A 17,538-nucleotide genomic window follows, 5' to 3' on the forward strand; every position below is an offset into this window, starting at 1 on the left:
CAAACGTGAAAGGTTGTGGTTTGGACAAAATATGGATCTACTCTGTGGACTGAAACAATTAATAATTGACCTTAAACAAAATGGAATAAAATATTTTCTCTTCGGACATGCAGGAACCTTTCTACCTAGAGACAATTTGATCTTTCGTGCATAACTAAACAACTACTAATGTCGTATCTTAGCGAAGCATATCGTTTTCTTGAAATTTTTGCATATACATAGTTTTACGGTTGTTAATTCTTTACCTCTCACAACATGCAGAATTCGAGCGAAAAAAAAATGTTTGTAGGGTATCTCAATAAGCTCAAGGAAGAGAGTTCGAGTCCAGGGCCATCAGGAAAACCATTTTTTGGTTGATGGGAACGATTCAACCATTCCTTGTTAATTAAAAAGTAAACAGTGCTGTGCCTGAAGTGGTGCTGCGAACAGTAAGAAAACGTTCACAAATCCGAACAAATTTCTGAGTCGGGATAAAAAAAATGTTGAATACATATATGTAAATAAAAAGTAGTTCAATGCAATATCTAACTTTTGTTTTTATGCTTGAAAAAATAACCAGTTATTCTTTCAACAAGATCGCACTAACAGAAAAATTGAGAGATGAACTTATACCTCTGGGTCCTGGATTCTTGTCAGATGCCTACTACTACAGATTTTTCATCTCAAAAAATTTGGAAAATCTGTTTTATGAAAAAAGGTTTTCCGTTGGATGATTGTAAAGCTCCTTTAATCTGACTCTTATTAAGGAATAAATAAAATTTCCACGCCAAGTTGTTAAAAACCTAGGACTCCCTGAATTTCGTCGATTTCGATAATTTCTCCGACAACTCCTCTGTGATAAAAAACTTGTCTTGATACGAAATAGCACCTTCTCGAAACTGTGAATCCTATAAAGTGTGTTTAAAAAAACGAGGTCGAAGAGTGAGCTCGCGAACGTTTGACACGGTTTTTATGATGCGAAAATGTCTTATAAGTGCTTTGAACCGCCATGGATATCTACTTCTTAATTTTCATAATGAACTTATTATTCGGCAGTTATAGGTACCTACCTATATATATTTTCGAACGACTAGTCGTATGAATCAATCACCTTGTAAGAATTTCAAAAATTAGAATAATTACTCAACAATTGTGCCCAACATTGGGCACAATAATATTTTTCATCGAAAATATCAGTTTCTTTACAACTCAACACTTTCTTCGAAAGTTCTCTGTATTTGGATATAGGTAATTATATTTTTATTGTCTGTTTCTCGAGATTCAAGTCTTGTTCTTCTTGAAGTGCACAATAAATGAAGTTGTAGGCGTCTTTGAATGGAGAAACGGCTTGCATGACCTAAATCCTTCCATCAGCAACTGAAGAAGCGCCTCTCGCTTTCACCATCGTAGACATCAACATAAGGCTATATATAGCCAATGGCGTATCTCTGATGTATGAAATGATTACTAGAAAAAATTTGAGTATTAATTCATCGTTAGAATGATAGAAATGTTGATGTTGCATCAAATATTGAGGATTGTTATAATGTTTTTTTTTTAATTTCAAGTTCATTTTATAAAAGAGCAATAACTTTTTTAGTTTATTTCATTTTGAGTAAGGTCATGAAATTATTGGATACACTTGCTGATTGAAATCTGAACTTGAAAAAATCTTTTCATTATATTTATGGAACTTCAGATATCGACCACAAAATAAAAGTACATGACTATCTATTAGTTTTACCTTCGACGATTTTTGCATAAAACTCATTGATTACTTAAAAAAAACCGAATGATTATTATGCACTTTTCAGTCTAGTTTAATTGCTTCACTAACAAATAGATGAGATTGAATTTTATCCTAACAAATGCAGTTTAATATTAACACTACATTTTGGTGAAGTGTAGTCATCGGACTAAACTTATCAATAACTAAATTTTAAATAATAAATAAAACGGCTAACATTTGGAAATACTTGATGAAAATAGGTGAAATTTCCAATGAAGTAATCATATCATACGATATTAACTATTTATCCGGTCAATGTATCAGCAATAGGAAAATGCCATCCACACGACGTTCTTTTTTAAATTTTAAATATTATTTTAAATCTTTCCACTACATGTAAATCATCAAAGGAAATCTAGAAGTCTACCACAGGTGTTGACGAGTCAGTCCAAATAGATGATAATGTATAAGTATATTTTATACCTATATAGGCAATTTGCACACCTTTTCAACACAATTCATCTTTAGTGTTTCATTCAACTCAGAAATTCTATGGAAGGTGCCAGTAATAACAGAATTAAAAGTTCGAGAGCTACGTCCTCTGTAACCAAGTACGAAAGTTTGTGGATCTTAGTAAGAACATGCTACACACCTCCTCGTGGCTTTCTTACAGGATATTGTCGCCTAAGAAAACACCTAATAAGAATAAGGTCACCTGAAACTGACGGTGCAGATTCTGTGGGTGGCAGAAAAAAAATTCAATAATCTGATTATAGAATGCCTCATCATTGTTAGCCAACGTGTAGGAATGAAGATGTAACCTCTTTGAAGCCATCCCAATTATTTGAGTTCAATAGAACTCTGGGACTGAAAGTAGATGGTTCAGTGTTGGGAACAGTTTTGATGGAGGGCACAATGGACATTAAGGTCGTTATGCAATAAAACAATCAAGAACCTGTAGAAATTGGTTGGTTGGTTGATTGCAAAAATACCAATACAAAAGAAAATACTAAATTTCAATCTCAGTCAAAATAGTTCTATTTTTGTTTCATATCAGGGCAATTAAGGTTTTCATTTTGTTCATTTCGAATTTCTGTATTCAATTCGTCTAAAGTATAGTAGAAAGAATTCTTGGCATTGTCAAAGTTCTCTTTAGGAACTCATACAGCTTGACAGATTGACTTAGAGTCTAAATAATTGTTCACTTCTCAGACAAAGGCCGAGTTTGGGATATTTTCAAAAATGATTTTGGGAGTAATTATTTGCTTAGTGATATGACCATGGTTTTTGGGGTGGGTCCTAATCCTAAGCAAGATAAAATGCTGCAGTTTGAAAGCTAGCCTAAAATGCCAAGTTTATCCATGTGTTGCCCTAAGTAATTTCCTATTACTGAATAGCATACAGCGTCATCTCTTGAGAAGTTAGCAACTCTCAATTAAGGCCACTACATGATAATATTTCGGATTATATCCAAACTTTTTGCCGGACGTTTGGGGCAATGAACTTACCTTTCGAGGACAAATAAATAGATATTAGCCATTCATGAGTAACATCCTGTTACACTATTGACGTGAACGCAGCTGACAGCTCTTGAAGTCGAAGAGGAGCTTGCGAAAGGAAGGTAATTATTGGTTGGTATGCATGAACACGGTTGATTGCGAAAAATTTCCGAGCTAATGATTTCACGCAAACGGTGAAATATGGTCAGATACTGATGAAGTCAATTTACGAGCGTTGCACTTGACAAATAGTGAATGGTGAATAGAGAGAGGAGAGACTTCGCAGTCATGCCCAATATATACTCACGTATTCAAGTGAAGGCAGTAATGTTATCAAAACTTCTGAAAGATAAAAAGTTCTAGCCTAAGTCACCCAATCCCTTACTTTTGATTGATTTATTTAAAATATTGAATTTATAAAAGTGTGAATCAAGGCATGTGATCTTCTTAAGTACTCCTAGCCGGTGACGTCATAGATGACGTGTAAGAGTCTATTTGACCACTAAATTAGATACTGATAATTTCATATGGATTATATGCCTTAAGGCTTATTTTCATGTATAAAGAAATCTCAGTTACTACAATTATAGTTCAATATTTACTTAATTGATGAATATTTGAGAATCGGTGATCTAGTGGACCATTTTATTGAACTTTGAAATTAAGGGAAAGTTTTGGCTAAAACACATTTCTAAAATCAGAAGTCAATAGCTTTTGGGCGCTTTTTCGTCTACCCATCCATATGATGGTGTTCCTAAATTGAAGAATCAAAGAAAAATCAGAAATTCCTTGAACAAGTTCAAGAGAGAAAAAATTCTATAAACGTTATAGTAATCTGGATTCTCCTGAGGATTCACCAAATATATTTTTTAATCGGTAGAAGACGAATATACAATGAATTAAAAAGTGTTGTACTGAACCAAAGTTCCAAATTACCAGTGGTTCACCAAAAATGTTGTGGAGGAACGAAGTAGCTCTTCAGTAGATTTTCATTCAAAATCAGCATATCACATAGTGAAAACTCTAAATCTGTAATATCTATGCCGAATTCAAGCTGAATATCTTGTGAATGATAGGTGCTATGAGAAGAAACTTGAATAATATCAAACTTTAACACCCTGCATCTCGATAACAAAACGTTTGTTCATAGGACTTTCTATTTCTTGAAATTATCCGAGGAATTTGTCATTTGTGTTTGTATCTCCAATTTAGGAACACCTTGTATAAAATTTGTAAGAACAAATACTGCTTGCATGCAAGGTATAAGGTTATTTTCCTTCTACACGAAATTGTTGAACGAATTTAACAGCCACTTATTTCATGAATGCTAGACTGCTCATTATCAACATATGCATATACGAAATTCAATGGAAATGTGTAAGAATGTAAGATAGTTTATGCCACACAAATTATATTACTAGTAACACGATTCTGGTAGCATTATTGAGTAAAAAATTTGGATACTTAGGTATATCTGTTGTTTTCTTTTTTTCTCCTTGAGAATCCATATGAAGGTCAAGATATTTTGAACAGCAATCTTATCGATGATCGTTTCGAGGATGAACAAATAGTCTTTGGAAAGTGCAAATATAATAAGGTTTGCATAGTTCTGGAGAATTCGACTTCAAGAAAGAGTTCACACACTCATCATACTTCGGCCCTGACCTCAATTACTTTTTATATACTTACAAATGAAGAAATTCTTTTTTTTTTTTTGGTAATAATGATAGGTATTTGTCCATTCAAACACAAAAATGCATACAGATCTCCATAAGTCTTTACTCATTTTGGTTTATTATTCTCGATTATTGGAATCGATATGAAAGAAAAAATCAATCCCTCCTGAAAATTTAAAATTTACATTTTGAAATGTGCATTATCTTAAAATGAAATAAAATATCCGTTCGCCCACCGTCCATCACTTTTCATGGAAACTATAAGATCTATTTATATAAACTTTATTACAAACATTGGTTACTGTACCTCATCGATCTACCACCTAGCCATAGAGTTTCAAAACAAAAAATCATGGAAACCATTTGAAAAAATCATTTGTTTAAAAACTACTTACCCATAATCCTGAAATTTAAAATATACAATATTCCTTCGATGATTCTGAATACAAAATTTTCACTGAAGTCTTGACACTCAAAGTTTTGGAAATACATATGAATTTTCAATTTTTTCATTCGAATATTATTAACTTTTATTATTTATTACATTCATAATAATGCTGCCATGTGTTTTTCTTAACATTTTTCGATTACAATTCAACGTCATTCATCTACTCCTCTTGAATTATATATTCATTATTCAACTGCTTTTGAGAAATTAATAGTATCTATTAACAAACAGCGAGAGTTATTATAACTCACTGCTTTAACTCACTATAATGAATCGGAAAAGATGGCTCTGTGCTTCTATACTTCTGTCACTTTGATAATTTTGAGGTTTAAAGATAATTTTTGGGGTTTGTCAAAAAAGTTCTTTCTCTATTCTTGTATTTTTGTATTTTTTGTTATAGTCGTAGATAAAGTATAGTTATCAACTTGCGGTAATGGTCATAACTCACTTGATGAATTACAGTACTCGCCTGCGGCTCGTGCTGCAAACTTCATCTGCGTGAGTTATGACCTACATTACCGCTTGTTGAATAATATAGTATTAACTACTTAAAATTAAATGAAAAGGTGGCTGGCTTCTTTTCTTGACTCCATTCGTTTGTTGTTTTCCTTCAAGTATTGTTCATCCTAACACTTTTTCACCTTACTGATGAGGGTCGAAAGGCCGAAACAAGTGTCTATGGTTAGCACTTTTCCTTGAGGGATGTGCCTTGTTTTTTCTCTGTTTTTTTAATAATCCCCTCGTTATCATTTGATGATAGAGATGCTAGTGAAGAAGAGCGTTTTCAAGAGCAATGATGGTTTCCCAACAACACCTTCCGGAGGGTCGAATTGTTGTTAAGTGTGAAGAAGGTTCTTTTAAAATTTTGTGATTTCGTTCCGATGCTATTATCAGTTCATGAAGAAAGAATAAAAATATATATGACAAACTATCCGTATATTTGGCTAAGGAATCCGGTCGCTCGCAAAGTGAAACAGCCTATATATGCCAGAAAATTTCTTAAGATAACATTATGAATTTGTTATCTGAAAATGCAGTACAAAATATACTTTTTTGACATATAGCATTACGACGATAAGGTAAATGATTTGGTTAAACTCATTTACGTCCTATTTCTTTGTGTCACCTATAATAAATTTCTAATAATTATGCAAGTTTTGATATATATGTATAGATTATTATCTACGTTTTGCTCGGAATACAGTAATGAATATGAATAATAAGATATTTTCACTGGAGTCCCAATAGAGAGTAAATTGCTGTATGATATCATACGAAGAAAAACTTTCCTTCACTACGTATTTTCCGTTGTGATCATTTTTCTGACGAAGCAGATAGATTCATCCTTTGCAATGAACTATTATTAGATCACAATTCGTGATCACTTCAAAAAATTTCAAAGAACGACGTGGAAACTCTAAAGCCTTTCGTTCAAACGTGACCGAATGATACCTATCATAGTCTTCTTTTTTGTGATAATGAAGGCCGAAAAATATCCCACATCTTTTTCTCATGTAAACATAAAAAATTCAGAATACATTCGTAGGAATAATTTTTCATGCTGCTTGTTAGATTCCAAAATGAAAATAAATTTCTTATAAAGAATTCTTAACGATAACTCTCAGCGATAAATACTCATGACTCCAATTTTATTCTGCAGGAAGCTCCACAACATATGAAACCAAAGACTGATGCATTGAAAGCCGACGAATCACAAAATAGCCTGAAGTCGATAGAAAACAACAGTATTTCAGACGATTCTAACGACAGCGATGATGATGACAGTAACTCAGAAGAAGGTAATACTGAATTTCGACAATTTGTCTTCAAAATACGATTCTCTATAAAAAGCTCGTTTCTTTTATACCTCAATTTACCATAGAAAACAACGAAAAGACTGTACACTTCAAACTTCCCCTTCAATTGGACTTCGACGATTTGGCTGGAGCTCTTATTGAGAAAAACCAACGTTCTAAGATGAACTGCATCGTTGAGAAGAAGAGGGCAGAACAGTTGGTTGACCACCAGCCCAAGACCGTAGCTTTACCTTTCGGGCTAAATTTGACGACCGACCCACGTTTTGAAAGGGTGACCGGAGAGAGAATGGCTATATTCTGCGAAAGTGGAACTGCACAAAGGTAGGTGAAGTGCAAAAATGCCATATTCCTTTTGATGAATCTGCTAAAAGGATCATGCTAGATGCTATTAGATAAATGATATCTCAAATAAAATGACTTTTCGATTAGTGAATCCCTTTGAGTTGAAACCAAAAAGGAATGGCTTAAAGAAAAGAAGAAGGGGGATAAAGACTAGTAAAAAGAAAAGGATGAAAGAGACAAAAATCATATATGGCAAGAAAATAAATGGAAGAGATTCATAATGTCCTCCCATTCAATCTCAGTTCCTCAAAGTGAATTGAGTAACAAAAAAACAATACAGAATACTGTAGTAGTATAGTATATCCACACTCACTTGAACTATCCATAAAAATGCTTGGCCAGATGTCCACCGCGATCTGCTAAATACCGGGTTTTATTTGAATGTATTGTTAGACAATAAATTCACTGGCCAAAAGTTATTTCTGGAAACTTGGACAATCCTTCTATAATCGAAATATTCTGACTTCCTCCAAGTGACTTTGGATATACTATACTGATCAAATGAATGAATTATAGTATATCCAAAGTCACTTGGAGGAAGATGAATATTTATATTGAACAAGGTTTGTCCAAGTTTCCAGAGATTCTTGAGGCCAGTGAATTTATTGCCTAACAATACTTTCAAATAAACCCCGGTATTTAGCAAATCGTGAAATCCACTTCGAAGGCACATCTATGGCCAAGCGTTTTTATGGACTAGTTCAAGTGACTTTGGATATACTATACTAGTTGTTTGTAGTAGTGTTTAATCTCCAATTCTCTATAAAAATTAATGAATCATAATCCGCCTGAATTCTCCAGAGTATTTTAATAATCGAATTCGGTCTTTATTTTGATAAGCCATTTTCTTCAGATAAGTTTTCAGATTTGAAGGCTTCAGACCAAGTGGTTCAATACAAATAAAATCTGAAGATATCTAGGGATCATAGGTTATTCTGAGACACCCTATAAATATAATAGCAGCGGATAATCTTTCATTATCGTCACCGTGAGCCTTATTGTACACACTAGCAACAGAATGAGGTCACTTTTGATACAAATAATTTTTACGAGCATAGTAGTTAACGTGTTCAATAACATCAACATCATCATTCAAATGTAGATATGCCTCTTGATGATAGATATTCAGGCATTAAAATATAATCACTCGAATATAATGGAGTATAATGGTGGATAAAACGAGGAAATTCATATTTCCTGGTCATCATTATCATCAGCGATAATCCTTTCGATATCGTACCAGCACATATTCAAAGAGAACGGTCACATTTTTCTGAACAGACTAGATAATCTTTTACCTTTCATTGCGTGAAATATGCTCTTAAAAATACAAATACTTAGATCTGTAATTATATACCGAAAGGCTTTGTGCATTTAATTCCTGCTCTTAATCATCTGTGAATCATAGTTTCATTACCAAGTCAAGTGGATAAGTATTAAACGCAATATAACTCGTTCTGATTGTTGTCTAAGTACTTTCTAATGTTAGCTTCGAAACACTATTGTTGTGACGTACATAAATTTCTCCGTGCAGTTTCCAACAGACAATTGGATCTTTCTCGTGATTTGAATAATGGGTTCATTGAAGTTCGATAGAGAATGATCTTCGGATCTGTTTTAATAGGTGTTTTTGATTAGTCTACTTTGCTGGGAAAGGCAGAATAAAACGGCTACAGAATGAAACTGCTAGGTTGGTAATACTTCGGCTGTCTAATGTGAATTTTACGCAATGTTTTCTCAAATTCTTGTTGCATTCAGATACTAACGAATCATTCAGTTTTACAGTTAACATTAAATCATAATAGGCCTTACTAAACAGACTTTTTCAGCGCTCGTTCTCCGAACAAAGTGCTATAACTTTTCGTTACAATTACTGTATTTTTCGAATTTTGACTCAGTGATGACGATTAAGCTGGCAAATCAAATTATGTCCATTCCATTGACATATTTAATTTCAAATGGAAAAACCAAGGGAATTGAAATATTATGCCAAACTTCATTATTTTGAAAACGTTAGCATATCAGAGTAATAAACATAGTTAGAGGACGCATATGTCATTTTCAGTAAGCAAATTTTGTCCCCAACATGAATTATCCAATTTGACCTGAAGCGCGCGGAAATAAAAACATATCAGTGATGAGATATTTCACTCAATTCCATAGACATATATTGCTCCACAAAAGTTAAGGAAGTCCAGGGCTTTTGAGACTGTTTCAAAAGTCATTTTTTTCAGCAATTTTCTGAATATGATAGATCTACATGTTTACTCATTTATCTTAATTATTATTTCACCGATTCCTTCATGAGTTTCGCAGATTCAGTTGAAAATTTATTTTTAATATTTGTAGTACAAAATCATTCCATTCAAAAAATTTAAAAAATAAAGTTCAGTTAAGAGTATGACCTCCTCGAACATCAACCATGTCTTGACAACGCGTTTGCATACTTTCGATCAGATAATTGAAGCAGCCTAGATCAATTTCTCTCCAGAGTTGTGATAAAAGCCGTCTGAGTTTTTGATGCGTATGAGGAGGTGATTGGGGAAAATCTAAAGCTCTTTGTAGCTGATCCCAAGCGTGTTCAATGGAATTGAGGTCTGGCGGCAGAGAGGGCAAATGTGGCAATCATGGATTTCCAGAGCTTCATCGATGATTCTCGCACGATTGGGTGAGACATTAACTACCAAAAACAAGAAATTTGGCCTATAATAGCAGCATAAAACAATGGAATCATGTTGTCATCAACTTGGTCTATGTCAATATCTAAAGGACCCCGCACGGTTTCTATGGAAAATGGGTCCCAGTCGAATTGGCTGAATATTTAGTATAATGAAATGAAATGAAATGAAATGAAATGAGAGAGAGGGTTCTTACTTACCTTTAGAAAATCAATAATATGGCGATTTTTTTGTTATAAAAAGTTGAAGATAATAATTACAATCTCAATATTGTCGACACGAGTTGTAATAAGAAGTTTTAAGAAGGGTTTTTAATAATTACATAATTTTTATGTAATTCTTTGAACAAACTTAGTCAAACACAAAAGCTCGTAGACTTGCAGAATAAGTAAAAAACATTTGATTTTAATATGTATTGGGTGATCTGGGGTTACTTTTATACGGGGTATTCCACTTTTTTAGTTGTAGTAATTTAATTTTTTTCAGGAACATGAACAGGAAAAATTAAACATAAAAGTAGAAAACTAAATATAATATGATCAATATTCTGTGGCTCTTGTCTATTTGTTGCATTTTGTACGGATCATATAATTCGGTTAGGGGATAGGCCGAGCGAATGTTTGGTACGTTCCACATAACGCTAATATCGGATGCAAGCCATCAACAAATAATAGAATCCGTACATAATCATAATTACAATGTCTTAACAGACATGGTATGAACTGGTAAGAAATGTTTTCAATGCAGTAGTCTCCCATTTGATTGCTGCATCATCATGCGGTCGACCAGAATCCGTACAAGATGCAACAAATAGACAAGAGCCACAAAATATTGATCATATTATATTTAGTTTTCTACTTTTATGTTTAATTTTTCTATATGTTCCTGAAAAAATTTCATCATTACAACTGAAAAAGTGGAAGACCCCGTATAATAGTATTCTCAGATCACCCAATATTGAAATCAAATGTTTTTTACTTATTCTGCAAGTCTACGAGCTTTTGCGTTTGACTGAGTTTGTTCAAAGAATTATTTAAAAATTATCATATGTAATTATTAGAAACCCTGTTTACGAAGTCTTATAACTTCTTATTACAACTCGTGTCGACAATATTGAGATTGTTATTATTATCTTCAACTTTTTGTAACAAAAAAATCGCCACATTATTGATTTTCTAAAGGTAAGTTAGAACCCTCTCTCTGCATGTTTGACACCCTGTATCTCAAAAACTGTACATTAGATCTTGTTGTGCCCATGGAGACATTTGATCAGGACTTCATAAACTACATTATACTAAATTTTCAGCCAATTCGACTGGGACCCATTTTCCATAGAAACCGTGCGGGGTCCTTTGCACATTCATGGTAGCATCAAGCACCAACAATTCTATACGTCCATTCAAACAAATACCTTCCCTAACAGTAAATGTACCACCTCTGGACGGTTGAATTTCCTGAACCGAAATGCGATTTCTTGGTTCATACCCGAACACGCCGACTACCCAAAAACCGTCCATATCTCGACTCATCTGTGGCAATGTAGACTACCATTGATTGTCCCAATTTACGTGCTCATTGGCCCATTCCAATCGCTGTCGCATATGATTTTGAGTTAATGGAATCCTTTTAAAAATCATCGTGGTCTTTCAGTAACGTTTCCAGTTTGTCGATATCGATGGTTGAGTCGGGAACCTACGCTTTTACTAACTTGAAGGAAATTCGCAACATCTCTGATTTGTCCTATTCGCTTCATCCGCACTGAGTAGTTCAAGTCTAGGCATTATTGCTAGACAAATTTTCAGATTTTGAATCAAAGTTGATTGTAAGAACGTAAAACAACAAATGATCCAAAATTTTTGGAAAAGCAAACGACAAGAACATGCCAGAAACTGAGAAAATTATTAAGCTAGGAGCAAAAAACCATTCAGATATAAGGAAGTGAACATTTTATTCCTCATAAATGAACATTTGGTGGACAAGAATCAGCAACTTTTGAAACGATCACAAAATTTTTGAACTTTTGTGAGGAATATATTCCACTCAATTCTACGTCTATGCTCAATTCAGAAAACGAACTTCAACCTCGCGAAACGACGATGACAGAAGGCGCGCAAAAGTTGCCAAACCTTGGATTTCAGCAGATATATACAGAAAATAATAAATATTCTGCTTACTTAAAATTTCACAATTAGGAATAATAACGGATTTCAAATATTCAAATTTGCAGATTTAATCAAGAACCACTCGAATAAGAATATTTCATTCAATATAATATACATTCATAACGAAATTGTAAAGTTGTTGATTTGAAAATATATCAAAATCCGACAACGTAATCCAACCATGTTGGGGACATGTAAAAATTGCGTATACTCCCTCTATCTATGTTTATAACTCTATGGTTGGCATATAAAATCCAAGCAGAATATCGAAATAAAATATCTAATATTTCTCTAACAACAAACCAGACAGGGTAAAAATTTAGTTCATATAGGTATGTAAAATAATAACTTGAATACCGAATTTCAAGAGTATCGTATGATCAGAACCCCGCATCTACATAGATTAACTATATCTGCCAACAGCGCTTAAAAGATCCTGATACCAAGTCAGTTCTATTCTAAAATTTTTTTTAGAAACCACCGCGTTTCAGTCGATAAAAAAATGATATGTTATTACATATCATTTTTTTATCGACTGAAACGCGGTGGTTTCTAAAAAAAATCCGACTTCGTTGGCATAAGTTTTTCCTATTTGAGGACGATGTGTACAATAAATTTGGATGAATAATACATATTTTCAGTTGACCGTATGTACCTATATCATAGTGGCTTTTAACTTGGACAACTATTTCAGTATGACTTTAGTGAATAGACCAAAGTTTGAATTTGATATTAAAATCAAATTAAAAACAAAAATAGTGAAAATTTTGCACAATGGTTAATAGTTTATTACTTCCTTCTATTTCGAGAATTTTCCAATTCTCAAGATTTTTCAATAAAAAGCGAATGAAAGTATGCTATATCTGTGGCAGCAACATACTTGAGCGACTCGTATTTCATTAAAAAGTGATTAAAATTATAATTTTCATCATACAGGAGCATTGCTCTCAAAAATTGAACTGAAATCTATAAATATTGTTTTCAGAACAATCATAGCATAACAAATTCTATAAATTATCATAAATTTCATAATTATCTGTGATATTTTCTATAAATATGAATAAGAAATATATATGAAAAGGTCAAAAATTTACATTCTAACTGAAAATGCTCGAGAGAGTGAATCATCGTCATTTCCACCAATATGAAAAATGAAGAAATGAAGACCATTTGATTGATGCTTCTCTTGTATCCACCCATACGAGTTGGCATGGTGAAGACCCTTAATGGATATGTCGTTTTTTTTCAGAGCAACTCCATCCAAGAATCATGAAGAAGAAAACAATGATGATGATGATGATCAAGACGAAGAAACTATTATGATCCAACCAGTCATGATTCCTATCCCTCAAAGCCATTATGCATCCCATATGGCTCAACAAATGGCTCCTCCACAAATGATTCATCAACGCATGGTTCCTCAACAAGTAATTCCTCAACAAATGATTCCTCAGGAAATGGTTCCTCCTCATATTATGGGCCCAAGGATTATTCACCAGGAAATGCCCCACTATCAACAGCAACCACAGCAGATTCAAGTTCAAGAACACATTATGGTACAACCTCAGCACCATCCACAACAATTTAGATCATTCCCTCCACCACCACCACCAATGGAGACTATGAGGCCCCCAATGCCTCAACCTCAAATGATCCAAGAGCAGCAATCCATGAATGACTTTCCCCCTAATAATGTCCTTCGTCACATTGCCCAACAAATCATTGCTCAGAAGATAATGGAAGCTCAAAAAGAAAAGGAAGAACAACAAAACCAAGAAGCAAGACAACAACCTGAGCCTTCATCTGAAGAAAGGATCATCAGATTCCCAGGAGTTGAGAATAGGGTAATGATAATCTATCCAGTGTTTGGTGAAACCTTGTGTTCAATTCCATGACCAAATTTTCATTATCATCTCTGCATTCTATACCTAGTTCAAACCCCTTCACCACGAGTAGTGTAATTTATTTCTCTAATTCTGTGGTTATTCCGTTCATTCTTCCACATCTTGTAGAACAAAATCGTGCGAGAATATATCAGAAACGCACAGTTTTCATGGTTATATTTTATTATTCTATGTTGGTACTCCGAACTTTCCGCTACGGCTTTATCTGTCAATTCATAAATTTGCCTTAAAGAAATCAGTTCTGCCAACCAACATTTTTCAATGCAAAAATCACTAAATTATATTTATGGAAATATTTCCTTAATTTCAATGAAAATGCAATTAATTAGAGAAAATAATGTATAATACTCGTACAGAAGGCTCATTCTACCACTCGTTCATTCCAAAACTCGCCACTTCGTGGCTCGTTTTTGAATTTTGAACTCGTGGAAGAATATCAATGCCTTCTGCACTTGTATTATAAATAACTATTCTCTAATTCTGTGGTTATTCCGTTCATTCTTCCACATCTTGTAGAACAAAATCGTGCGAGAATATATCAGAAACGCACAGTTTTCATGGTTATATTTTATTATTCTATGTTGGAACTCCGAACTTTCCGCCATGGCTTTATCTGTCAATTCATCAATTTGCCTTAAAGAAATCAGTTCTGCCAACCAACATTTTTCAATGCAAAAATCACTAACTTATATTTATGGAAATATTTCATTAATTTCAATGAGAATGCAATGAATTAGAGAAAATAATGTATAATACTCGTACAGAAGGCTCATTCTACCACTCGTTCATTCCAAAATTCGCCACTTCGTGGCTCGTTTTTGAATTTTGAACTCGTGGAAGAATATCAATGCCTTCTGCACTTGTATTATAAATAACTATTTTGATCACTTATATCGCAATTCACGAACTTTCAGCTAATCCTATTTCAACCAAAACTGAAATATGTTGTAATCCTTCTCTGTTTTAACTGAACCTCTTTCTGATGTTATTTATTTATAACCTACTTATCCCATTCCCAAAGTATTTTTGACTTTTTTTCCTTCCAAATTTTCTTGCCTAGTTGACTTGATCTGTTACTCAAATACTGAAAAAAATTGTTCTATTCTTAATCTGTGCTCCTAAGCGATACTCTAAAAAATCCCGTCTTCCTGAGTATCTTTTGAAGTACTTCTTATTCGCCAAAATTCAACCAATAATGAGAACCATAGGTCAATAATTCGTCGAAGAGAAAAAATGTCTACGTTGCAATTTTTTCATTGCGTTTTGAACTCAGTTTTTTTTCTGTTTTCTCAGCAAGATACATTTCACCTAAATGGTAATCAAAAATCTATTTGTTTTTATTACCTCTCTAATTCGTGTGATCGTATTGAATTTCTCATACTAATTCTGTTAAAGATCTATTTGACTCTTTTCATCCATATCCACATCCTATCGGTAAGACAAATTTCGAATCGATGGTAGTCTGAAAAGTTACAAATTCAATGGCAACGGTCCTAATTTCCTAATATTTCGAATATTTTTTTAAATTCCCTATTCACTATAGGGCCATCTACGATCCCAAATGCATATATTCAATAAAATCAGATTAAAATTGAGTTAAGGTTATTACAATTATGTACACACGCACAGACCGAAAGACTCGCAACCGAAGTTCATCAGGATGATCTGAAATGTATTCTGGAATTCGGAAATTCTAAAAGTGAAAATGTGAATTTTTTCGTTCGAAATGTTTTTCTGCCTAGAGGAAGTTGTAAGATAGAATAGACTGCGACTCAGAAAAATCGATGTTTGAAAAGTACCTAATAAAATATCCACTTATAAAAGGCTTCACACATATTTTTGTCCTGCAGAGGAATCTTCCTGGAATGACTATTCCTCAAGCTGTCCTGAACGAGCTGAGCCGTCTCTCATCTAACAGAGACGTCATTGTTGCCGTTGCTGAACAACCTAACAATGAAGAACAACAGCCCCAAGTAGGTCAAATCGTTCAAGAACAGGGACCACAAGAAATCAGAGTTATCCAGGAACCTAGAACCAACCCCTCCCAAATGAACGGGCGTCAAACTTATGCCAGAACCATGCCCATCGACATTCCAGAACCGATGATGAAACAGGAACAAGAACAGGATCATGAACCCGAAGCTCAAGCTACTGAAGAAAGACCTCACTGTATGTTATTCCATATTAATGTTATATTTTGTTCTTAATTTATTTGCCTCACTCAACCAAATATGTATGCATTGATGCAAAATCAAATAACAAATAATACGTTACAATTAAAACGTAATAATTGTACAAACAAATAACCAAAATACTGCCATTTATGCTGACCAAATAGCAAATATACATAAATCAGATTCATGACATATTTTGTTACAAATAATGGGAGCTAAAGAAATAAGATCCACAATGATCATATAGTTTTTTAAAATAGTATTAACAATAATATTTCATTGATAAAACAAAAAAGCTTTAAATAATAATGTATGTACTTTAATGAATATTCATATACGATTTTGACTCGGCCACTTCTCGGTTATCTCCATACTTGGGCAGCTTTTTTTGGTTAATTGATAATATTTATTCATCAGCATAAGTACAGCCATTGTATAATTGAAAATTGAGAATGTTCTCTTAATATTTTCATCTGTCATTCAAACTTAAAGTCTACCTTGTCTGGTTTCCACTAAATGCTAACTCATTCAATCACTCAAGTCCCATGTAGTAACTTGTTTTCAAAAACGCATATTTGCTAGAATTGGTCTTGTTGATTGAAAGAAGTTGACAATGTTTCCGTACTCACTTATAGTAATTTCATAACCTTCGAGTACGTGTATGTTATACAAAGATCACCCTTACTTCAATTCGAAAGACGAAATACTTAAAGTGTGTTCTTCTCCTGATGAAGCATTTTTTTTTTCAGTTGTATACCCAAGATCTGTACGTGCAAAACGTGCTGTAGATACTCTACTAGAAAAGTCTTCCAAGAGGGTCAAACGCTGCTCGTGCGATTGTTCATGCTGAAAATATCAACCAGAAAGTTTGGAAGAAATTGGTGGTTGAAAACTTATTTTTATACATAACTTGGAATATATTATATTTTGTATTATGTAAATATTTGTAGAGGTAAAAAAGTATGAAACACATATTATTCAGGTAGAAATTACTCTTGTGCATATTACTTAAAATACATTTGTTATTTTCGCCTTAATTTTGCATTTGATGATATTTGTCGACCCCAAAGTAATTGTGATAGATTTTGTAACAAAATGGAAATTTGGAATAAACAAAATTTTAACTCCAA

The 17,538-nt window shown here is 33.4% G+C and overlaps 1 protein-coding gene across 2 annotated transcripts in view; it reads left to right on the plus strand.

The window, feature by feature from the left end:
• LOC123673234 (putative mediator of RNA polymerase II transcription subunit 26) overlaps positions 1-17,538 on the plus strand; it is a 44,869-nt gene extending 27,331 nt beyond the window's left edge. For both annotated transcript variants that reach the window (XM_045607702.1, XM_045607703.1), the window contains exons 3-7: positions 6,992-7,130; positions 7,214-7,469; positions 13,580-14,174; positions 16,085-16,403; positions 17,158-17,538. In XM_045607702.1, the coding sequence (XP_045463658.1) occupies positions 6,992-7,130; positions 7,214-7,469; positions 13,580-14,174; positions 16,085-16,403; positions 17,158-17,258 (1,410 nt within the window). In that variant the 3' untranslated portion in view covers positions 17,259-17,538. The remainder of the gene's footprint in view (positions 1-6,991; positions 7,131-7,213; positions 7,470-13,579; positions 14,175-16,084; positions 16,404-17,157) is intronic.

The sequence above is a fragment of the Harmonia axyridis genome, chromosome 2, assembly GCF_914767665.1.
Source record: "Harmonia axyridis chromosome 2, icHarAxyr1.1, whole genome shotgun sequence".
Taxonomy (NCBI): domain Eukaryota; kingdom Metazoa; phylum Arthropoda; class Insecta; order Coleoptera; family Coccinellidae; genus Harmonia; species Harmonia axyridis.